This window comes from Tamandua tetradactyla, chromosome 6 (assembly GCF_023851605.1).
Source record: "Tamandua tetradactyla isolate mTamTet1 chromosome 6, mTamTet1.pri, whole genome shotgun sequence".
NCBI lineage: Eukaryota > Metazoa > Chordata > Mammalia > Pilosa > Myrmecophagidae > Tamandua > Tamandua tetradactyla.
This window is the reverse complement of record NC_135332.1, coordinates 16270407-16288674: the sequence shown is the minus strand read 5'-3', so window position 1 is coordinate 16288674 and position 18268 is coordinate 16270407. Positions and strand designations below refer to the sequence as shown.

The window sequence follows — 18268 nt, the reverse complement described above, 5'->3', positions numbered from 1 at the left end:
AGCTGGCCCAGGAGTCACTGCCCTGTGGGCCCCAGGCTGGCGTGGCGTGTCCTGTGCACCATGGGCAGCTGGTTATGGAAGTTCCCTACAGTCACCTCCCAGCCCCGAAGGAGAGGTCGGTGAGGGACTGTGGGGCAGGCTCTCCCCCTGCCTTACACACCCTCCTCTTGTTGTGAAGTAGGTTCTCAACAGAAGATGGCACAGACCCCAGGGGAGAACCGGCCTCCAAGCAGAGCACCCCAGCCGTATCCAGCCCCGTCCACCCCAGAAAGGGCGGAGCTGACTGGCTGGGCCTGAAGGATGATGACTTCGACCCGCTCCCTCCCTCCCCCACCAGGGAGGCTCGAAGGGGCGGCTCGGTGCTCTCCACCCCCTCGGCACCTGCCCCTGTGAGCCGTCACTCTGCACTAGCTGATCTGCCCTGCTCAGGGGCAAAGCCACTAACCGAGGATGCAGGTCATGCTTCCAGAGCCAGCCAGCCTTCCAAGCTGCGTGAATCTGAGGAGAAAAATGAGGAGGACTGGCTGAGCCATGCCTTGTCTCGGAAGAAGTCTCAAGAGCTGGCCAGAGAGGAGCGGGCTAGGGCCTTGAAGGGCCAGAACCCCATGGGGACAGCAGACCATCTTCCGCCTGCCAGGTACAGACTTGAGCTGCTGAACCTCTGGAGGGAGGCCTGGGCAGGGCCCATCTCATCTGTCTGCCTCAGTCGGGAGCCCTAGCAGTGCACTGGGCCCACTAACCCACATCTTAGCCTTCCCTTCCCTTCCTCTGCAGCACTAGTGCTTTTCCATCTGCAGGGAGAGCTTCTGGCTCCCTCCTGAGCTCAGGTGCAGACCCAGGGGTATGGGGTGGCTGATGCACACTCATGCCCCAACTGCTGTTGGAACAAGATGTGACTTGATCAGGGCAGGACAAAACAGAGGTGGCCCTGGTGTGGGCCATACTCCACAGCCACCTTGGTGCCTCTCAGCAGCTCTGCCCACAGTGCCTTTGGCATGGCAAAAAACCCAGTGTCCACAATTGGTGGTGCTTCTGCTGACCTGAGCTAAGGCAAATAAAAGGCATATGCTTTGCAATTTGCTCCTGCTCTTTGTGAATATTAGAGCAGACACCACGGCTGAGGGGTGGCTCTTGAGGAAGGCCACAGGATGGCCGTCCAATGGGGCAGGCCACCCAATGACCTCGAGGGCAAGAATGCAAGAGGGCCTGGGAAGACAAGAGAATCCAAAGGAAGCGATATGATTAAGCTAAAGACTGGTGAATTGAGGCAATTCTATAACAGCTTCCAGGAACAGCAAGTCCTGAGTTGGTGTGACTGTGAGGAGAGTAGTTTTTAGTTTGACAAAAAACCAAGGGGGAAACTGAGGCTTAAACAGAATGGACCCTGCTCCCTCACTGACTGTGAGAGCCCAGGCACACCAACAAGAGCAGAGGGCAGCCCAAAGACTGGCTCGACTTGGGAAGAGATGAGTAGTGCCATCTTCTAAAGCTGAGTGAAATTCAGGGAACCAGAATGAAGCTTCGAACTTGAATTTGACTCTGGTGTTTTAACGTCTCCCTGTGACTCCTTGGACTGACTCACATGGTTAGCTTCCATTCACTTTGCCGCATGGACACTGGGGTGGGGTGGGGTGGGGTGGAGTAGGGTGAAGGAGGAGGGAGGGTTGCTGTAAGGGCAAGAGGCACCAACCCAGCAACCCAAGAGCTCAGACTTGGAAAGAGGAGAGCCAGGTGGACGCCTGAAGAAGAATGGCCACAGAGCTTCATGTCTGGAGTGTGTCCTGGGCCCCATCTTCAGCCAGCCAGCCTGTTATCCTTACCTTTAACATTTACTTTTTTTAGCCAACCTGTTGCCAGCACCCAAGAGCTTGAACAAGCAGCTGCTAGCAGGACCTCAGGAGCACCAGCACAAGATTTGCTGCCTGGCGTCTCAGGGTATGTCTGCAGCTGGGCTGGCACCGGGCTCACGCCTTAGTAGAGGGTGACTGGGCTGGGGTCCTGGCCCGGTCTGTTTGGTGGATGGGATCTGATACCTTGGATCCGGAGCCAGGTGCACAACCACCCAGCACTCAGAGACCCTCGTTCAGAGTAACCACTGCCCACCAAGGCCTGTTCCAATCCATTAGCTGAACCTGGAACTTTCCTTCCTTCCCTGTGCCACCCCCAACCCACTCTCCCTGTGGCCTATCCAAAGGGCTGTCCAGGTGGCCACCTCACCCCATTCCTTTGTCCCAGGTCCCCCGTGACTTGGAAGCAGGCTGCCTTGGCCCTCCCTGAAGGTGACTCAGAAAAGGGAACAGGCTCTGGAGACCTCCCCAGCGCAGGTTGGTCATCTGCTTTGTTTGGGGCAAGGAAGAGGTGCTAAGAGCTTTTAGGGGCCCCAGAAAGATCAGTGGGGCAAGACTCCCCCAGGACACACAGGCCCAGATCTCTGGGCCTTTCTGGGCCCCCTCCTCATCTCTCTGCTGTTGCTTTTTCAGACCCTGCGATTTGTTTCCTGAGCTCCCAGGAGCCCACAGGGCTTTCAGTACCTGTCCAGGTAGGGAGATAGACAAGCAGATTTTGGTCCCAGGTCCCAGCTTAAGGGCCACACCAAGAAGTTGACTGAACAGCCTGTGAGGATGAGTTCACAGTATCAGATCCCCTGGCATCCCCACCAGCACTTCTCTTAAACTTTTAGCCTGGCCACGCTCAGGTGGAGTTGAATGCTAATTTGCCAGCACCCATAGGGAGTTAGAGAGGGCACTCAGGTGGCAGCAGCTGAAATGCGCCTAACTAAGAACAGAGCTGCACTTACCCTGCTGTTCCACCCAGAAAGATTCTTCACATCCTTGCTATCTGCCCACCACATCTCTATCTGTTTTTCAGGTGTGACAGTCACCTCTGACATCTGGGCCCAGGGGGAGGGAGCATATCCCCAGAAGCACCTTTGCGAGATAATAGGTGGTAGGCAGCTGGCAGAAGCCAAAGCAGCTGGCAGCATTTGGACTTTGGGCCTGACATAAAGTGCCATGTGATATTCTTTGGCTGTAGCTAAGACTCTGCTGGGTCTTGGCTATCTAAGACTCTGGAAACTCCTGCTTGGGAGGATGCTGTTCTGAGGGAGAAAAGCGGACTCATTTTCTTAACCAATCCTGAAAGAGACTGACTAGCCACAGCCTCGTCCTTGTCCTTTTGGTGTTCTGTTCTTATGCCCCATCTGCAGCCACAGATCAGGTTTAGGGCCCAGGAGGGCCCGTGAGCAGAGGGCTGGGCAGTAGTTGCACTCAGCTGGGACCCTGTTCTCTCCCTGAGCTGGAGCATCTCTCACCCACCTGTACAGTCCCTGCTCCCTGAGGCCCTTGCTGGGAGCCTGCTGCCGGGCCTGGGGTACCAGAAGCAGCTGCTGGCTGCACAGGTGCAGCTGCAGAGTGGCACTGCTGAGCTCCAGGCTGAGCTGCTGCGGAGTCAAGCCCGGCTGGCAGAGCTGGAGGCCCAGGTGGGGGCAAGGGCAGCTTGCGTAGGGCCAGGTTGTGATGGGAGGTGTCTCTGTGAGTGGTTGGAGGGTTCCCCAGAAGGAAAGACAGCGAGCACAAAGCATCACAGAGCATAGACTATGGAGGGGACAGGTGGTCTGACGGACCCCACCCCCCTTCCCCCCATGCCCTCCCTTCTCCTGCACTCTTCCAGGTGCGGAAGCTGGAGCTGGAGCGGACCCAGCACCAGATGCTGCTAGAAAGTTTGCAGCAAAGGCATCAGGCCGACTTGGAGCTCATCGAGACGGCTCACAGGTACCTCCACCGCCCCAGCTCCTTCTGCCTACGCTTTACCTGCCATCTCGCCTGCCGGACTGCCTGCCCCAGCTGTAGCTCAGATCTCCACACTGACCCCAGAGACCAAGTCAGCGTGCTGGGGGAGGCCCCTCAGGCAACAGCCCGCCCACCTTCAATTCCCCACAGCTGGGCATTCTTTTGGCAGAAGCCGCGTCAAGGTGCTAGAAACATCGTACCAGCAACGGGAAGAGCGACTCCGGAGGGAGAATGAGGAGCTGGCAGCTCAGTATCTCTCTCACTGCCAGGAGGCCGAGCTGGCCCGCACCGAGCTCATGGCCCAGCACCAGCGGCGCCTGGCAGCTGCCGAGCAGGAGAAGGACCAGGAGATGGAGCGGCTCCGGGCGCTGCAGCGGTGAGGCCTTGTCCACAAGGGCAATGGGATGGGGGTGGGGGTCCTGCCAGAGGCCAGAACCTGAACTCAGAAGTTTCCTTCAGTTCTTTCCAGGAATCAATTCCCATGAGGCCCCAAACTGCCTCAGCAGCCTTTGAACAGTGGGTTCAGGGACTTGGCCTTTTCCCTTCTGGCCCACTAAGTCAGGGACCAAGGGCTGAGCCCTCCACGAGAGGCAGAGAAGGTGCACCTGTGGGTCCGAGTGGTCACTGGACCCAGGCAGGCCACAGGCGGGGGATGGTGTGGCAAACACTGAGTGTCCCTGAAAACCACCCAGCTCTGCTGACAAGTGTCTGAGCTCAGGGTTAATCCTGTCAAACTGCTTGAGTCTAGGGAGAAGGTTCGCTCCGTGGGCCTGGTGTATCCACCTGGTAGCCTTGCTAGGTGAGAGCAAAACTGGGCGAAGATGGGTAAGGGAATGGGGGTCAATGCTACCGGGGCAGGCCTTTTAAGATGACTCAGGTTGATAGGACTCCAAAGGGTTCTCAACAGAGAATCTGGCCTTTTCTGGACAACCATGAGTTGCTGTCTTTCAGCATGAGTCGCTGTCTTTCAGTGTCTTCTGCTGAATAATGGAAGGGATCTCCACCTTGGAGAGTGGGTGTGGCCTTGAGGCCCCAAGACAGGTACGGCAGAGGAGCCAGGGACACTGAGGCAGGGCCCAGTGGGAGACGAAGAGTGCAGGGGCCCCAGGAGCACCAGCCCTCCCCCCACAGTGCTCCCAGCACTGTCCGTGCTTATCCTGGCTCCTAATGGCCTGCAGCCTTCCCCACCCACCTGCGGCCTTGCCCTCACCTGCAGGGCTTCCATCCTGGAGATGCGCAAGGACCATGAGGAGCAGCTGCAGCGGCTGAAGCTGCTGAAGGACCGAGAGATCGATGCTGTCACCAGTGCCACCTCCCACACCCGGTTTGTGCCCTACCAGGCCCTGCCCATCCCTGGGGGTGGTGCTGGGGCTCTCCAGGATGGGGTGACCCATCCCTCCTCCAGGTCCCTGAATGGTGTCATCGAGCAGATGGAGAAGTTCTCCAGCAGCCTGAATGAACTGTCCTCCCGCGTGGAGGCCTCATACCTCACGACCGCCCAGGAGCGGGAGCTGGGGTTGCGGCAGCGGGACGAGCAGCTCCGAGGTAGTGGGCAGTATGTCCCCTCCCTCCTCTCCCTCACCATAACCAGGCAGATTCCCCACTGCCTGGAAGGAGTAAAGAGGGCAGTGAACACCTGTGGGCCTGCCCCTAGCGCTGCAGGAGAGGCTGGGCCGGCAGCAGCGGGACATGGAGGAGGAGCGGAACCGGCTGCAGGAGGTCATTGCGAAGATGGAAGCACGCCTCACCGAGCAGAGTCGGCTCCTGGAGCAGGTGAGGCTGCCTTCCAGAGCCTGGCAGCCAGGCCAGGAGGTCTCTGACCTCATCCTCCTTAAAGCCAATCAGTTGCCAAGACCCCTGGACTTTTCCTTCTACCCCCCTCCTGCCTCTGTGTCTTCCCAGCCACCCTGCCTGGCCCTTCCTGCCTGAATATGCAGGGGCCTCCTGGTCAGGCTCTCCCACCTGCCCTGGCCAGCCAGCCGCGTTTCCTGCTCTTCCTTCCTGCACTGAACTGCTCACAACAGCTAATGCCTGTGGCACCAGGGTAAAGGTCCTTGCAGCTGACATGTTTGTAAACTTCCTGCCTGTCTTTCATATGTAAGAGCAAGCTTTATTCATCAAAAAAGAAAGCACTAGGGTGGGCCACGGTGGCTCAGCAGGCAGAGTTCTCACCTGCCATGCTGGAGACCTGGGTTCGATTTTCTGTGCCTGCCCGTGCAAAAATAAAGGCACTATAGATCATTACTGTAGCAACGTTGATATTTGTAGTAATTTTCTACTTGATATTTTGAGAACATTCACAGTTTTGACAGGTATTTAAGTTAGCGTTTAATATTTAGAATTTAAGAAACTCTGATATTTGAATGTGTGAATTTCTTCCTTCTTGCCTTTATTTTAAATTGGTTTATGGAACTTACTGTGCAAATACAGGTTTTATAATGATTATTTGGATACTTTATTTAAATATGCCTATGGATAAGCTAACTAAGATATCCATTCTCTAAGTGTTTTGTTTTCTTAAAGAAAAATATTTCTTAAAAAAGAATGCACTAGATTATAATATAACATGTTCATTAAAAAATTCTAATAGGGAAACAATAAAGAAAATAGAACATATCCAGTAGTGTGTGCTACCCACTTATGGCATAATATACATCCTGTAGATGTATCCATACGTCAATGTGGCTGGCTTTGTGTCTCCAGCCGTTCACTCAGTAAACTTTACTAAGCACCTGCCTGGGCCAGGCACAGTTTAGCTTCTTCACCATCAGGGACCTTGTGCTGGTCAGTGCCCACAGTCCCTAGTGCTTGTGCTTCCCTGCCCACTCATGGAGGCAGAACAGAAAAACTTGTGTCAAGCTTGTGCTCCCCACTTGCTTGGTTGATGGTGGCAGGTGGGGGCAGGGGTGCTGCTGCTCTTCGGCTCCTGGGCCACCAGGTGCCCCTCTAGGCAGCTGCTTCTGAGCTGTCAGCCGTGGTATAGGCTGGGGCCCCCTGGCCCTCCTCTCAGGGTCCCCTCACTATGCATCCCTTTGGGAAGGAGGTGGGTGTGGCATGCCATGGGAGATGGGGGTGGGTGTGCACAAGGCCTTGGGGAGCAGCTCTCAGCCCTGGACCCTGTCTGCAGGAGCGCTGGCGAGTGACCGCAGAGCAGTCCAAGGCAGAGGCCACACAGCACTCCCTCGAGGAGCAAAGGAAGGTCATGGTCCAGCAGATGGCCGTGGAGAGGGAAGAGCTGGAGAGGGCCAAGGTGAGTCCAGCCATATGGTGCTCAGCTGCTGGCCCCCCTGGCGCCCAGGGGCCCTTACACTGCGCTCCTGCCCCCATTTCCCAGAGTACCCTGCTAGAGGAGCAGAAGTCCGTCATGCATAAGTGCGGGGAGGAGCGGCGGCGCCTGGCAGCCGAGTGGGCCGACTTTTTCGCACAGCAGAAACTGAGCAAGGAGCGGGCAGAGCGCGCGGTGGAGCGGGCACTGCAGGTGGACACACAGCGGGAAGGGACCCTCATCAGCCTGGCCAAGGTAGGGCCCACAGCCTTCAGAACAGCAGAAGGCCACGGGTGCCCTGCCCCATCTGTCCTGGCCCTGCCCTTACCATCTGCTCCTCTGTCCAGCTGCAGCAGCTTCCACTCTTAGTAGGTGAAGGGCATGGGAATAATGAATAGAAATTAAAACAGGACTCAAGTAATAACTTCCTTTTATCATCCTTTTCTCATTCAATCCTTATCTTCCCATGACTTAGATGTTTTAGGAATGGGGAGACTGAGAGTAAGAGAAATTTGAGACCTGGGTGGATCATATGGCTGGCATGGGGCAGCACCGTGGGTCTTTGGCCCCTCCTTTGGGCCCCTGACTCCCCTGCCTCTTACCAGTCCGGATAGCAGAGCAGCAGGAAGAGGGTGGGGCGGGTAAAAGGGTTGGGGGGGGTCCTCAGATCTCTGCAGCAGAGACAGGTCCAGAGCTGGACCCTGGAGCTCCTGCCTGGAAAGGCAGGAGATGGCAGTGCAGGTATTGCTGTCCCCAGGAGCAGGCAGAATTGAAGGTCAGGGCCAACGAGATCCATGCCAAGGAGGACCAGCTGGCAGCAGAGAGGGAGGCGCTGGAGCGGGAGCGGCAGGAGCTGCTGCTGGAGAAGGACAGGGTCAGCGCTGCGGCCCGGCGCCTCCAGCTTCGCGCCACGGAGGTGGAAAGCATGAGCAAGGTGTGCCTGCAGCCGAGTGGGCGGGTGCCTCTGGCTCAGCTCAGCCCAGCCCGCCTGACCCCGGCACTTCCACAGGTGGCTTCGGAGAAGTTTGAGGAGGGGGAGCGGGCGCTGCGAGAGGCCTGGCAGGTGCAGTCGGAGCACCAGGCGCAGCTCCAGGTGGTGCAGCAGCAGCAGGAGCGGCTGAGGCAGCAGGAGCAGCATGTGCACCAGGCAAGGCTCTGCCCGCTCTGCTCCTCCCGCCCAGTCCTCCTCCCTGGCCACCCAGCATCTCAGCAGGTGCTTCTCTCCTGGGATGGGACAGGAGCATCTGAGTCTAGCCCAGCAGAGACTGCAGCTGGACCGCAGCCGACAGGACCTGCCCTCCGGCCTCACGGGGCTGCTCCCCAGGGCCCAGGGCCTGGCAGCCTCCAGCCTGATGGGTGAGTGGCAGGAGCGTGGCCACGTACTCTGTCCCCTCCTCCAGGAGCTCAGATGAGGGAGGCCAGCTGGGTTTTAGAAAGCACCTCCCTGTTTCTTTTTTACACAAGCAGTGCTTGTTAATCATAGGAAAATCAGTCAGAATAGAGGAGGGAGAACTATTTTTAAAAATAATTTTAAAGTAGCTAATTAAAACATTTAATTGAGGATGTTTTAGTCTGGAGAGAACCACTACTAACTTTTTTAAATCATAAAGTTCCAGATTTCTGGGTCTGTGTTTTTAAAAACCAAAAATTAGATCATGTCAAATATTGCATTATAACTTACCTTGTTTTCAGATCAGTAATTAAACATGCAATTGTAATTCTGAATCAGCATAATTTCCCATTATGGGGCTGTTTTATATTTTTTTACTAAATCCTTACTGTGGTGATCTGTCTTCACTAAGGCAAACCACTCCTTAGTGGAAATCTTGGTACATTCATCTTCGCAGCCTTGCCTGATTAGTTCCATTTAATAAGTACCCAGAAATGGACTTGCTAGATAAAAGGCACAGGAACATTTTTTAAAAGTCTCTTGAGATTTTTTGCACCCTCCAGACAGTCTGTCCCAGGTTATGCAAAGGCCCTGGGGAAGCAAGTTTGGGCCATCCTGCCTTGCCCGCTCATAGTTTTGTCCCTGACCAGCTCCTTGGCCTTTTCAGGTGCCATGACTCCTGCCGCCACCACTACTTGGTGCAGCCAGCCACCAGCCAGCCAGGGCCCCTCACACCTCTATGCCAAGCTGGTGCTGCTGAAGCACACAGCTGAGCAGGTGAGGCCTTGGGCTCTTGGGAAGTCCTGTGTTCATATGGGGATGGGACAGGCAGAGAGTCTTTCCAGCTCCGGATAGAGGCAGGAAGGCACATGCCCTGACCCCAGAGAGAACTGACCCACCTCCTGAAGGAGAATAAAAATATAGGTGGCTCAGTGAGCATGTTTGAGACCTCACTTATAGACCAGGTTCTGTACTGAGCAACAGGCAAGTATCATCTCAGACTTTCCAACAGTCCTGGAACTAGGATAATAGTAGTTAGCAGGTGGCATTTCCCCTTGTGCCGACTCTGTGCATACTAAGCTTTTTTCATCACCCAGTCCCACAGGTAGGTCATGTTATTATCTCCATTTTCAGAGACAAGGGAACTGAGGCTTAGAGAGATGAAGTTAGGTGCTAGTCAGCTGCACAGCTAAGAAACCCTGACCAGGCTGGAGACCCTGCCTTATCTAAATGCAGAGCCAGGGAAGAAGGAAGGGGGCTCCACTGAGTGAGGGCTGGCCCAGCCAGGGCCCAGTGGCTCCCCTCTCTCAGTCCCAAGAGCCAGCGTCTCCATTTGGAGAAGCTCATACTGGAAAGAGCTGGGAAGTGGCTGCTCACCCGAGTCTGCCTTTCAGGACCGAGACTTCTTGGAGAATGAGCAGTACTTCCTGCAGACCCTGAAGAAAGCATCCTACAACGTGACATCCCATTCAGCCTGAGGGATCCGGGCTGCCTTCTCAGCCAGGGCAGGCCCTGGAACTTTCCCAAAGCCTCAGTCCACTACCAGCTCCATGGTGCTGGCCCCACCTCACACCAGGTGCCTGGGAAGACTCTGAGCTGCCCAGGGCCAGATTACAGCTCTTCCTGAGGACAGGGTACAAGCCTTCTTGCCACCTTGCCTTCTTGCCAAGCATTTCAACTTGCAGCTGAGAGTCAGGCAGATAGCCCCTGGGCTCTGGGACTCGGTGCAGTGGCTTCTGGGGAGGTAGGAGGGCTATGTCACCATAAGCCACAGCTGTGGTCCTCCTACCCAGAGATGTCCAGCTAAGATCTGAGACCTGAGTGGGCAGTAAGTCCACCCAACTCCACCTGGGCTTTGTAGACCCTTCCCCTCCTCCAGCAGGCGGTGGTTTGGAATCTTCCTTTACCTGGACCTGAGGCAGGGCTTTCTCTAGGTGTGTCAAGAGGAGCCCTCTCCCCTCCCTGCCTTGTGAAGCTGGCCGAGACAACATGAGGTCTCCTCCCTGGTGGAAACATGGAGTGATGCCATGCATTGGGAAGGACCTTTTAGGCTCCTGGCTGAGAGAGTGGGAGGTAGCATGGGGGCAGGCAGGGACCAGGCCCAGCCAGGTTTGCCCTCACAGTTTGATGGATCCTTGGAATTCACCCAGCCCTTAATTCCCTCTGGTTTGTTTGCACAAAGTCCCCCTCTTCCTTCCCAGCACAGCCTGAATAACTGACTCACTTGGCATAGACACTGGCCTCAGGCTCTTCTAATGGGCCCCTGTCTAGAAGCAGAGGCAGGGACTGTGGGATGGGAGGAACAGGGAGGAGACAAGGAGAGAAGGCATCTCTGTCCTGTTCACTTGCTGTGAAGCCTTAGCTTGGTATAAATGAAGTGGACATACAAGAAGCCTCAGCCCTTGGAGGACTGGCACAGCGGCTGGGATGCCCTGCCCCCAGGCCGCTGCTGCCCACAGGGCCTTTTCAGTTCTCCACGTGTGGCCCCGGGGACTGGTAATTATCCCCTATAGACCAGGGACAGGTCAACTCAACCAATAAAATCACAACTATTTTTAAAGTGGCTTCTATCAGGGACCAATTTATCACCTTCCTTCAGAGAAAAGCTTGTGAATGAAGAGAGCAGCAAAGAAGGTGCTCAGTGGGCGTGAGGACGCCATTCCTCTCTGCTCTTTCAGAACCACCTCCAGGGGGGTCTCACTTATCTATAAACAATTTACAGCTTTGGTTTTGGAGCCCATTAAATTGTTATTTTCTAAAAAAGTATTTGCGAAGTCCCCTTGGGGACTGGTGAGAAAGGGGGAAAATTCAACTTCTCCAAGTTGAATTCTGATATTCTCACAACCAGTGCAGACATCCAAAGCAAAAGGCTGAGCCCCCAATCTTGGGGTTTGTTCATATGAAACTTAACCCGACAAAGGATAGGTCAAGCCTACTTAAGATTAGGCCTAAGAGTCACCCCCAAGAGAACCTCTTTTATTGCTCAGATGTGGCCTCTCTCTCCAGCCAACACAACAAGCAGACTCACTGCCCTCCCCCTGTCTATGTGGGACGTGACTACCAGGGGTGTGGACCTTCCTGGCAACGTGGGACTGAAATCTTAGAATGAGCTGAGACTCAGCATCAAGGAATTGAGAAAACTTCTCAACCAAAAGGAAGGGCGAAATCAGAAAAAGTGTCAATGGCTGAGAGATTCCAAACAGAGTTGAGAGGTTATCCTGGAGGTTATTTTTACACATGAAATAGATATCACCTTGTTAGTCAAGATGTAATGGAGAAGCTGGAGGGAACTGCTTGAATGTAGAGCTTGGTTCCAGTAGCCATGTTTCTTGAAGATGATTGAATAATGATATAGCTTTCACAATGTGACTGTGTGACTGAAAACCTTGTGTCTGATGCTCCTTTTATCTACCTTGTCAACAGACTAGTAAAACATATGGAATAAAAATAAATAGGGAGAACAAATGTTAAAATAAATTTAGATTGAAATGCTAGTGATCAATGAAAGGGAGGGGTAAGGGGTAAAAAAAAAAAAAAACATATTCTTACTGACTGGGTTCTTGGAATTTGCCGTCTCATTAGATGGGGCAGGAGTACATGCTTATTATTAGAAATGGTTGCTCTATAGCTGTGTTATTGGCCAGAAGACAAATCCAAAGAGCAGGCAGCCGTTGCTGTGACAACCCATTTGTAAACCTGGTCGGGACAGGGTGCCTCTGGCCATATGTCTCCCCACTCCAGACGCATAATCCACAAGGATCACTAGCCCCATCTATGAGAAAGGTATTATCATCCTTATTTCAGAGATGAAGAAACAAAGGCTCCAAGAATTAAATCACCTGCCTGAGGGACAGGCTAGTAGCAGAGACTGGGTCTGAGTTCAGGCTGGACAGATTTCAAAGCCCCAGGCTCTGCTCTTCTGCCTCCTACCAGAGCGTGTTACCCATAGCTCTGTTGTGAAAATCCTCTAAAGCTGCTTCTTGGTCAGCCCATGCTGGGAGGGAAGCATAATGTGCCCTTCTGGAAGACTTGATTGAAGCCTGGCATTCCCACCATGAGAAAGATGCGCACTCCTGCTTCGGCTGGTGCCAGAGCAATTGACCTGGTGACCAGCCTTGACTTGGGACTTCAGGGATCTAGAGGTCCTCTCACTCCTGGAGGGACCACTGCACTGAGCCTCGGTGAGGAGAAGGCAGACGTGACAATATGTGCAAAGGCCCTGCAGCCAAAGGGTACAACTGGGCTGGATTAGGTGGAGAAGTTTTGGGGTAGCAGAAGCCTAAGTCCCAGGAGTAAAGAGATCAGAGCTGGGGGAGGAAAAGGCCCAGATCACCCGAGGTGTCAAGTTTTACCTTGTTAGAACTGAATCCCGGGAAGTTTAGACAGGAACATGGTCCCTTTTGTGTCCTGACCAGGTCTTATGCGTTGTGTGGATAATAGTAAATTGGTGATAAATTTAACACATTTAACAGCACTTTAAATGCCTCACATATGTTAATTTCTTTAAGACTTCCAACAACCCTATCAGGTAAGCACTAGAATTACTTTCTCACAGGAAGGGGCAATGGAAAAATCACAATCTGGAATTTGAACCCGGAAAGTCTGACTAGGACCCGGGTTCGTGCCCCTCCCGCCCGCAGGGCCGCTGCACCACTCGGGCGCAGGAGGCCAGGGAAAGGGGTGTGAGTCCGCAGAGGCCACAGCGGGAGCGCCACAAAGCGTCCGCCAGCGCGGTTAGGAGCGACCGTGGCGCCCCACGGAGGCCGCCGCGGGCAGGGGGCCCTGAAGGCTCACAGCCCCGCCCCGTCGACCCCGCGCACTTCCGGAGCCGCCGCGGGGGCGGGACTTCGGGAACGGGGCGGGGGCGGGGCCTTGGCGGACGCTCAGGCACTGCTCGGGCCACCTCTGTCCGGGTCCTAGGGGCGGCGGCGGCGGCTGCGGCCTGCGGGAAGATGGCGGTGCCCTGGTGGCGAGCCGCGCTGAACGGAAGTCGGAGATGGCGAAGCCTCAGCACCTCGGGTGAGGGAGCTGGGGCTGGGGTCCCTCGGGGGCCCCCTTATAGCCAGCACCAACCCCCGACTCCCGTGGGCCCGGGTCTCCCTGACGCCCCGCTCTCCGCCCGCAGCCGCCCGCAGCCGCCGGACCGCCCCGCTAGGGCCGATGCCCAACGCGGATATCGACGTGAGCAACCTGGAGCGGCTGGAGAAGTACCGGAGCTTCGACCGCTACCGGCGCCGGGCGGAGCAGGAGGCGCGGGCCCGGCACTGGTGGCGGACTTATCAGGAATATTTCGGGGAAAACTCAGGTGCGGGGCGACCCGAGTAAGGGGCTGTCCTGGGAATCGGGGGCCTGCCGCACCCCTGTGTGTTCTACTGGCGATCTAGTCCCAACAGAAGTGTTCGCACCTGTTAGTTCCCCTATTTGAAAGATTTCCTCCACCCACCCTGATAACTCCAGCTTAGATCCTTGGCTTCCTAAAATGTTGACCAGAACCCTCTCCCCCATTCCGGGTTAGCGCGCGCTCTGTGCTCCTAGATACGGGTATGTAGCCTTGGCCGCTGGACCCCGTCCCGGATTTTAAGTTCCAGAGGCCAGGAATCCTCACCACAGTTGGATCTTTGCATCCGCACCTAGGCGGGGCAGGGAGGGGGCGGTGGGTACCTTATTAAATGAAATCGGAAAGTAACTCCAGGACCCTACCCTGGAGGAGCAAACACTTACCGAATACCTCCTTTTTGAAAGCACTTTTGGAGGCAGTTTTTAGGGTGGTTATGAGCACAGAGGTGGAATTTAAATAGCCGGCTTTCAGTTCCAGCTCTACCAGTTAAGGGTCACTTCCATTTCCTCAACTGTAAAATAAAATATATCTATATCACAAAACTGTTGTGAGAATAAAAGGGTACAACCCATAGAAATTCTTGGACTGACAACATCCCTGAAGAGTATTTAATATTGAAGAGCATTCTTCTGTCCACATACACGTATGTGGACAATCCAACCCCCTTTGTCCACATACACATAAGTGGACAAAGGGGGTTAAATTGAAAGTTTCTCTTTAGTGTGCTCCGGGGACATAACTGCAGTGGTATCGCCTGGGATCTTGTTAAATTCAGAGTCTCAGGCCTCACCCCAACCTGTGGAATTGGGAACTGAATTTTAACAAGTTTCCCAGGTGATTTGTATGCTTTGTCTACCCGTTTAAGCATGAGAAACTTCTCCAAAGTGTGTTGACTTCAGCCGTTAATTCCTCTGGGGGCAGGCATGGCCAGTTGCGAAGAGGCTAGGATGTGACCCCTGTCCCAGATCCAAAGTCGTAGGCAGACATTGTTTTTGTTTTGTGGGGAGGTGCATGGTCTGGGAATCGAACCCGGGTCTCCTGCGTGGCAGGTGAGAATTCTGTCACTGAACTACCCTTGCACCGTCGCCTAGGCATACATCGTGACCTGGTTTGGGGGGTTCAGAAAATGCCACCTCAAATCATATTTGACTTGCTTAACAACTGGACCCTGTGCAGGGCTGTGAAGCAGGCTGCCCTAGGCTGGTTTTGTTTTGTGACTTGTGAGGAAATCTTTAGCAGCAGGACCTGGGAGAGTGAGAACTGGGTTGGGATAGGCTCCTTAACCACACAGACTTGAAACCCAACTCCTCCAGTGTGTCTTCCCTGCCCAGATCCCAAAGACAAGATTGATATTGGGCTGCCTCCACCCAAGATCTCCCGTACCCAACAACTGCTGGAGCGGAAACAGGTCCTTCGGGAGCTGCGGGCCAGCGCCGAGGAGGAGCGGGCCGCTCGCCTCCGCACAGGTCAGCCTGCCCTGGGGAGGGGACGGCACTGCGTCCCTGCCCACCCTGCATCCCAACTGGTACGTTTGCTTCCCAGCGCGGATCCCACTGGACGCTGTGCGGGCCGAATGGGAGAGGACCTGTGGCCCCTACCACAAGCAGCGTCTGGCTGAGTACTACGGCCTCTTCCGAGACCTGTTCCGCGGTGCCACCTTCGTGCCCCGCGTGCCCCTACACGTGGCCTACGCTGTAGGTGAGGAGGACCTGGTGCCCGTGTACTACGGCAATGAGGTCACCCCAACTGAGGTACGTGTGATGTGCGATGCCCCTGCTCCCTGTCGTGTGTGCATGTGCAGCCCATAGCACGGTCACAGGTTGCTCCTGCGCTTGGGGTTTTGTGGTTCTGGTCCCTTGCTTTGATTTCCTGGTAAGTGACATCATGACTATGACAAAGGAAATAATACAAAATGAAAGAAAAGCTCCATCTTCACCAGCACTGTCCTTGGAATGGCCCCCCAGCCCCTGTCCACGGCATGCAGGCCTGTCTGTGGTTCAGCCTCCTGGACAGGTGACTCTGCAGGGCTCTGTCTGGGGGCAGCTCTTTGCCCACCTGGCTGGGAGGCACCCTCAGGTATCTAGACTAGAGCAGCTCACCCTTCTGCAAGGCTCCCTAGGGCTCCTGCCCTCCAGAAAGAGGTCTGAATGCCCTAGCTTATCTGTCACCTCAGGAAGGGGATGTGTGTGACAGCTCCCCCGGGTCTCTTCCCGCCAGGCTGCCCAGGCCCCAGAGGTGACCTATGAGGCCGACCAGGGCTCCTGTTGGACGCTGCTGCTCACCAACCTGGGTAGGTGTCAGGCTCGCTGGATCTGGGCCTCTCTCACCACCCACAACCCAGGGCCCTGGAAGCTGGGGCTGGTGGCTGCTGGGGAGGAGCCGGGAGCAGGGCTCCAGCCCTCAGCTCTTTCCGGAGGAGGGGGAAGTGGAGCCCCTGGTCAGCAGGTGTGTTTGTGTGCAGATGGTCACCTGCTGGAACCCGAGGCCGAGTACGTCCACTGGCTGGTGTAAGTATTGCCTCATTTGTAAAACCAGAATGACCCCTGCTGTGAGGATCAAATGGGAAAAGGAACACGAGAGGCTTCTCTCAACTGGGACATACTCGAAAGTTCTTGTTGAACCCCTGGGCATCTCTTCTCTGTCCATCCCCACAGGGCTGGGCTCTCTCTTTCCCCTCAGTGGTCTTTAGCTCTAAGCACCAGGCCAGGGGGCAGAAGTCAGGCCGTGGCCCAGTTTTGGGACTTCTGGGGGAAGGTGGGGCCAGCGACCAGGAGGCGGTTCTTATCATGTTTATCCAGCTGTGGGTATCAGCCCCTGCAGCACGGCCCTCTGGGAAGTAGACCAGGGTGGCTCAGGGCATCCAGTGGCATCCCAGTGCCAGGCTAGACAAACCGTTCCTGATAAGACCCCTGGGTTGGGCGGGCCACGGTGGCTCAGCAGGTAAGAATGCTTGCCTGCCAAGCCCGAGGACCCAGGTTCGATTTCCGGTGCCTGCCCACGTAAAAAAAAATAAGACCCCTGGGTTTTCAGAAACTGACAGAAGCAGCCTAAAGATGGTGTGACTTTCTAGCTGCGTGGCCATGGCTCCCCAAAGCCTACTAAACAGGTCACTCAGTCCTTCTCTCATCCCAACAGCCCCTGCAACCCTTGTGCAAAGCTCCTGGGTCCTGGCTGATCCCCTCCCATGTCTGCAGCACCTCTTGAGGGCTCCTGAGCCCTGCCTCTTACTTGACCACATGGCGAACACTCTTAGGGTCACATGATCTGAGGGGATGCTGCTGTGCTGCCCCCTCGAGTGCGGTTAACGGGTATGTCCTTCCCACCAGGACCAACATCCCAGGCAACAGGGTATCTGAAGGACAGGAGACATGTCCCTACCTGTCCCCTTTCCCTGCACGAGGCTCGGGCTTCCACCGCTTTGTCTTCCTGCTCTTCAAGCAGGACCAGCCAGTTGACTTCTCCAAGGACACCCGCCCCTCCCCCTGGTAAGCACCTGTCGCCCCAGCCCTTGGGCCAGCTCCCCAGGAATATGTGCTCTTCTCCTATTCTCCCTTCCCTCTTGACTTTGGCCTTGAGTGTGATAAGGCAGACCCTAAGTGTTCTCAGGATTGCTGGTGGGGGTGGGAGAGGGTTTTGTGGTGCCCCACTCCCCACTTTCAGATACTCCCCCTCTTCATATGTCTTTATGTAGTTACCGCCTTGCCCAGCGGACCTTCCACACTTTTGATTTCTATAAGAAACATCAGGAAGCCATGACCCCAGCTGGTCTAGCCTTCTTCCAGTGCCGCTGGGATGACTCGGTCACGCATGTCTTCCACCAGCTTCTCAGTAAGGCCAGAGGGGAGCTGGGGGTGGCAAGGGTGAGGGGCCCTGGAGGGGCGGGCCAGCAGGTAGATGCCCTCCTCAGGGTCGTCCAGGCAGCAGGGCCGGAGCCCACACCTGTGCCCACCTCCTCCACTTGCAGACATGCGGGAGCCTGTGTTTGAGTTTGTGCGGCCGCCCCCTTACCACCCCAAGCAGAAGCGGTTCCCCCACCGGCAGCCCCTGCGCTACCTGGACCGGTACAGGGACAGTGACGAACCCACCTACGGCATCTACTAAGGGGCCCAAGTACCCCTCCCACTTCAGAGGGTGGGCTGGGCCTCCCAGGCCACCTGCTCCAGCGCTGGCTGGTGAGAACAGTAAAGACACAGCTCTGGGGGGTCAAGTGGGGCTCCAGCCCCCTGCATGCAGCCCCTCTGCAGCCCCGTCAGGACCGAGGCTGGGAAGGAAGTGGCTCTTGGTGGCACCTTTTGGAAGGTACAAATAAAGGTGATTTCTACTGCATCTGGTCTGAGTCTTTGTTCGGGGAGCAGCTGCCCCACCCGACCCCCACCCCCAGGGGGTGAGTCATATTGCCTCATGGGCAGGAAGGGGGCTGCTGCTTCCTTTGCCTCCTGAGGATGTGATTCCATAGCTGGAAAATCAGGCACTGGGCCTTGGTCAGT

General features: G+C 55.5%; 2 protein-coding genes across 15 annotated transcripts in view; both read left to right on the top strand.

The window, feature by feature from the left end:
* Positions 1-11003, top strand: part of FBF1 (Fas binding factor 1) — a 45461-nt gene extending 34458 nt beyond the window's left edge. For 9 of the 14 annotated variants that reach the window (XM_077163875.1, XM_077163880.1, XM_077163874.1 and 6 more), the window contains 16 exons: positions 179-637; positions 1843-1935; positions 2236-2324; positions 2481-2539; positions 3323-3478; positions 3670-3770; positions 3958-4164; positions 5005-5333; positions 5443-5561; positions 6916-7038; positions 7123-7308; positions 7811-7987; positions 8063-8200; positions 8292-8409; positions 9111-9220; positions 9838-11003. In XM_077163875.1, the coding sequence (XP_077019990.1) occupies positions 179-637; positions 1843-1935; positions 2236-2324; positions 2481-2539; positions 3323-3478; positions 3670-3770; positions 3958-4164; positions 5005-5333; positions 5443-5561; positions 6916-7038; positions 7123-7308; positions 7811-7987; positions 8063-8200; positions 8292-8409; positions 9111-9220; positions 9838-9921 (2548 nt within the window). In that variant the 3' untranslated portion in view covers positions 9922-11003. The remainder of the gene's footprint in view (positions 1-178; positions 638-1842; positions 1936-2235; positions 2325-2480; positions 2540-3322; positions 3479-3669; positions 3771-3957; positions 4165-5004; positions 5334-5442; positions 5562-6915; positions 7039-7122; positions 7309-7810; positions 7988-8062; positions 8201-8291; positions 8410-9110; positions 9221-9837) is intronic. The other 5 variants (XM_077163871.1, XM_077163870.1, XM_077163869.1 and 2 more) reach the window with 5 other exon arrangements.
* Positions 11004-13327: 2324 nt separating this feature from the next.
* MRPL38 (mitochondrial ribosomal protein L38) lies at positions 13328-18107 on the top strand. Its single transcript, XM_077163868.1, has 9 exons — positions 13328-13462; positions 13569-13748; positions 15113-15247; positions 15324-15532; positions 15999-16071; positions 16243-16288; positions 17108-17266; positions 17473-17609; positions 17746-18107. Exons 1-9 carry the CDS (start codon positions 13396-13398, stop codon positions 17880-17882), a joined length of 1143 nt encoding a protein of 380 aa, XP_077019983.1. The 5' UTR covers positions 13328-13395; the 3' UTR covers positions 17883-18107.
* The last annotated feature ends 161 nt before the right edge of the window (positions 18108-18268 follow it).

Excerpts from the sequence above, each read along its gene's own strand:
- MRPL38 (XM_077163868.1), top strand. The coding sequence starts at position 13,396 with ATGGCGGTGCCCTGGTGGCGAGCCGCGCTGAACGGAAGTCGGAGATGG. Across the intron at positions 15,533-15,998 it reads ATGAGGTCACCCCAACTGAG|GCTGCCCAGGCCCCAGAGGT; the intron begins GTACGTGTGATG and ends TCTTCCCGCCAG. Across the intron at positions 16,072-16,242 it reads GCTGCTGCTCACCAACCTGG|ATGGTCACCTGCTGGAACCC; the intron begins GTAGGTGTCAGG and ends GTTTGTGTGCAG.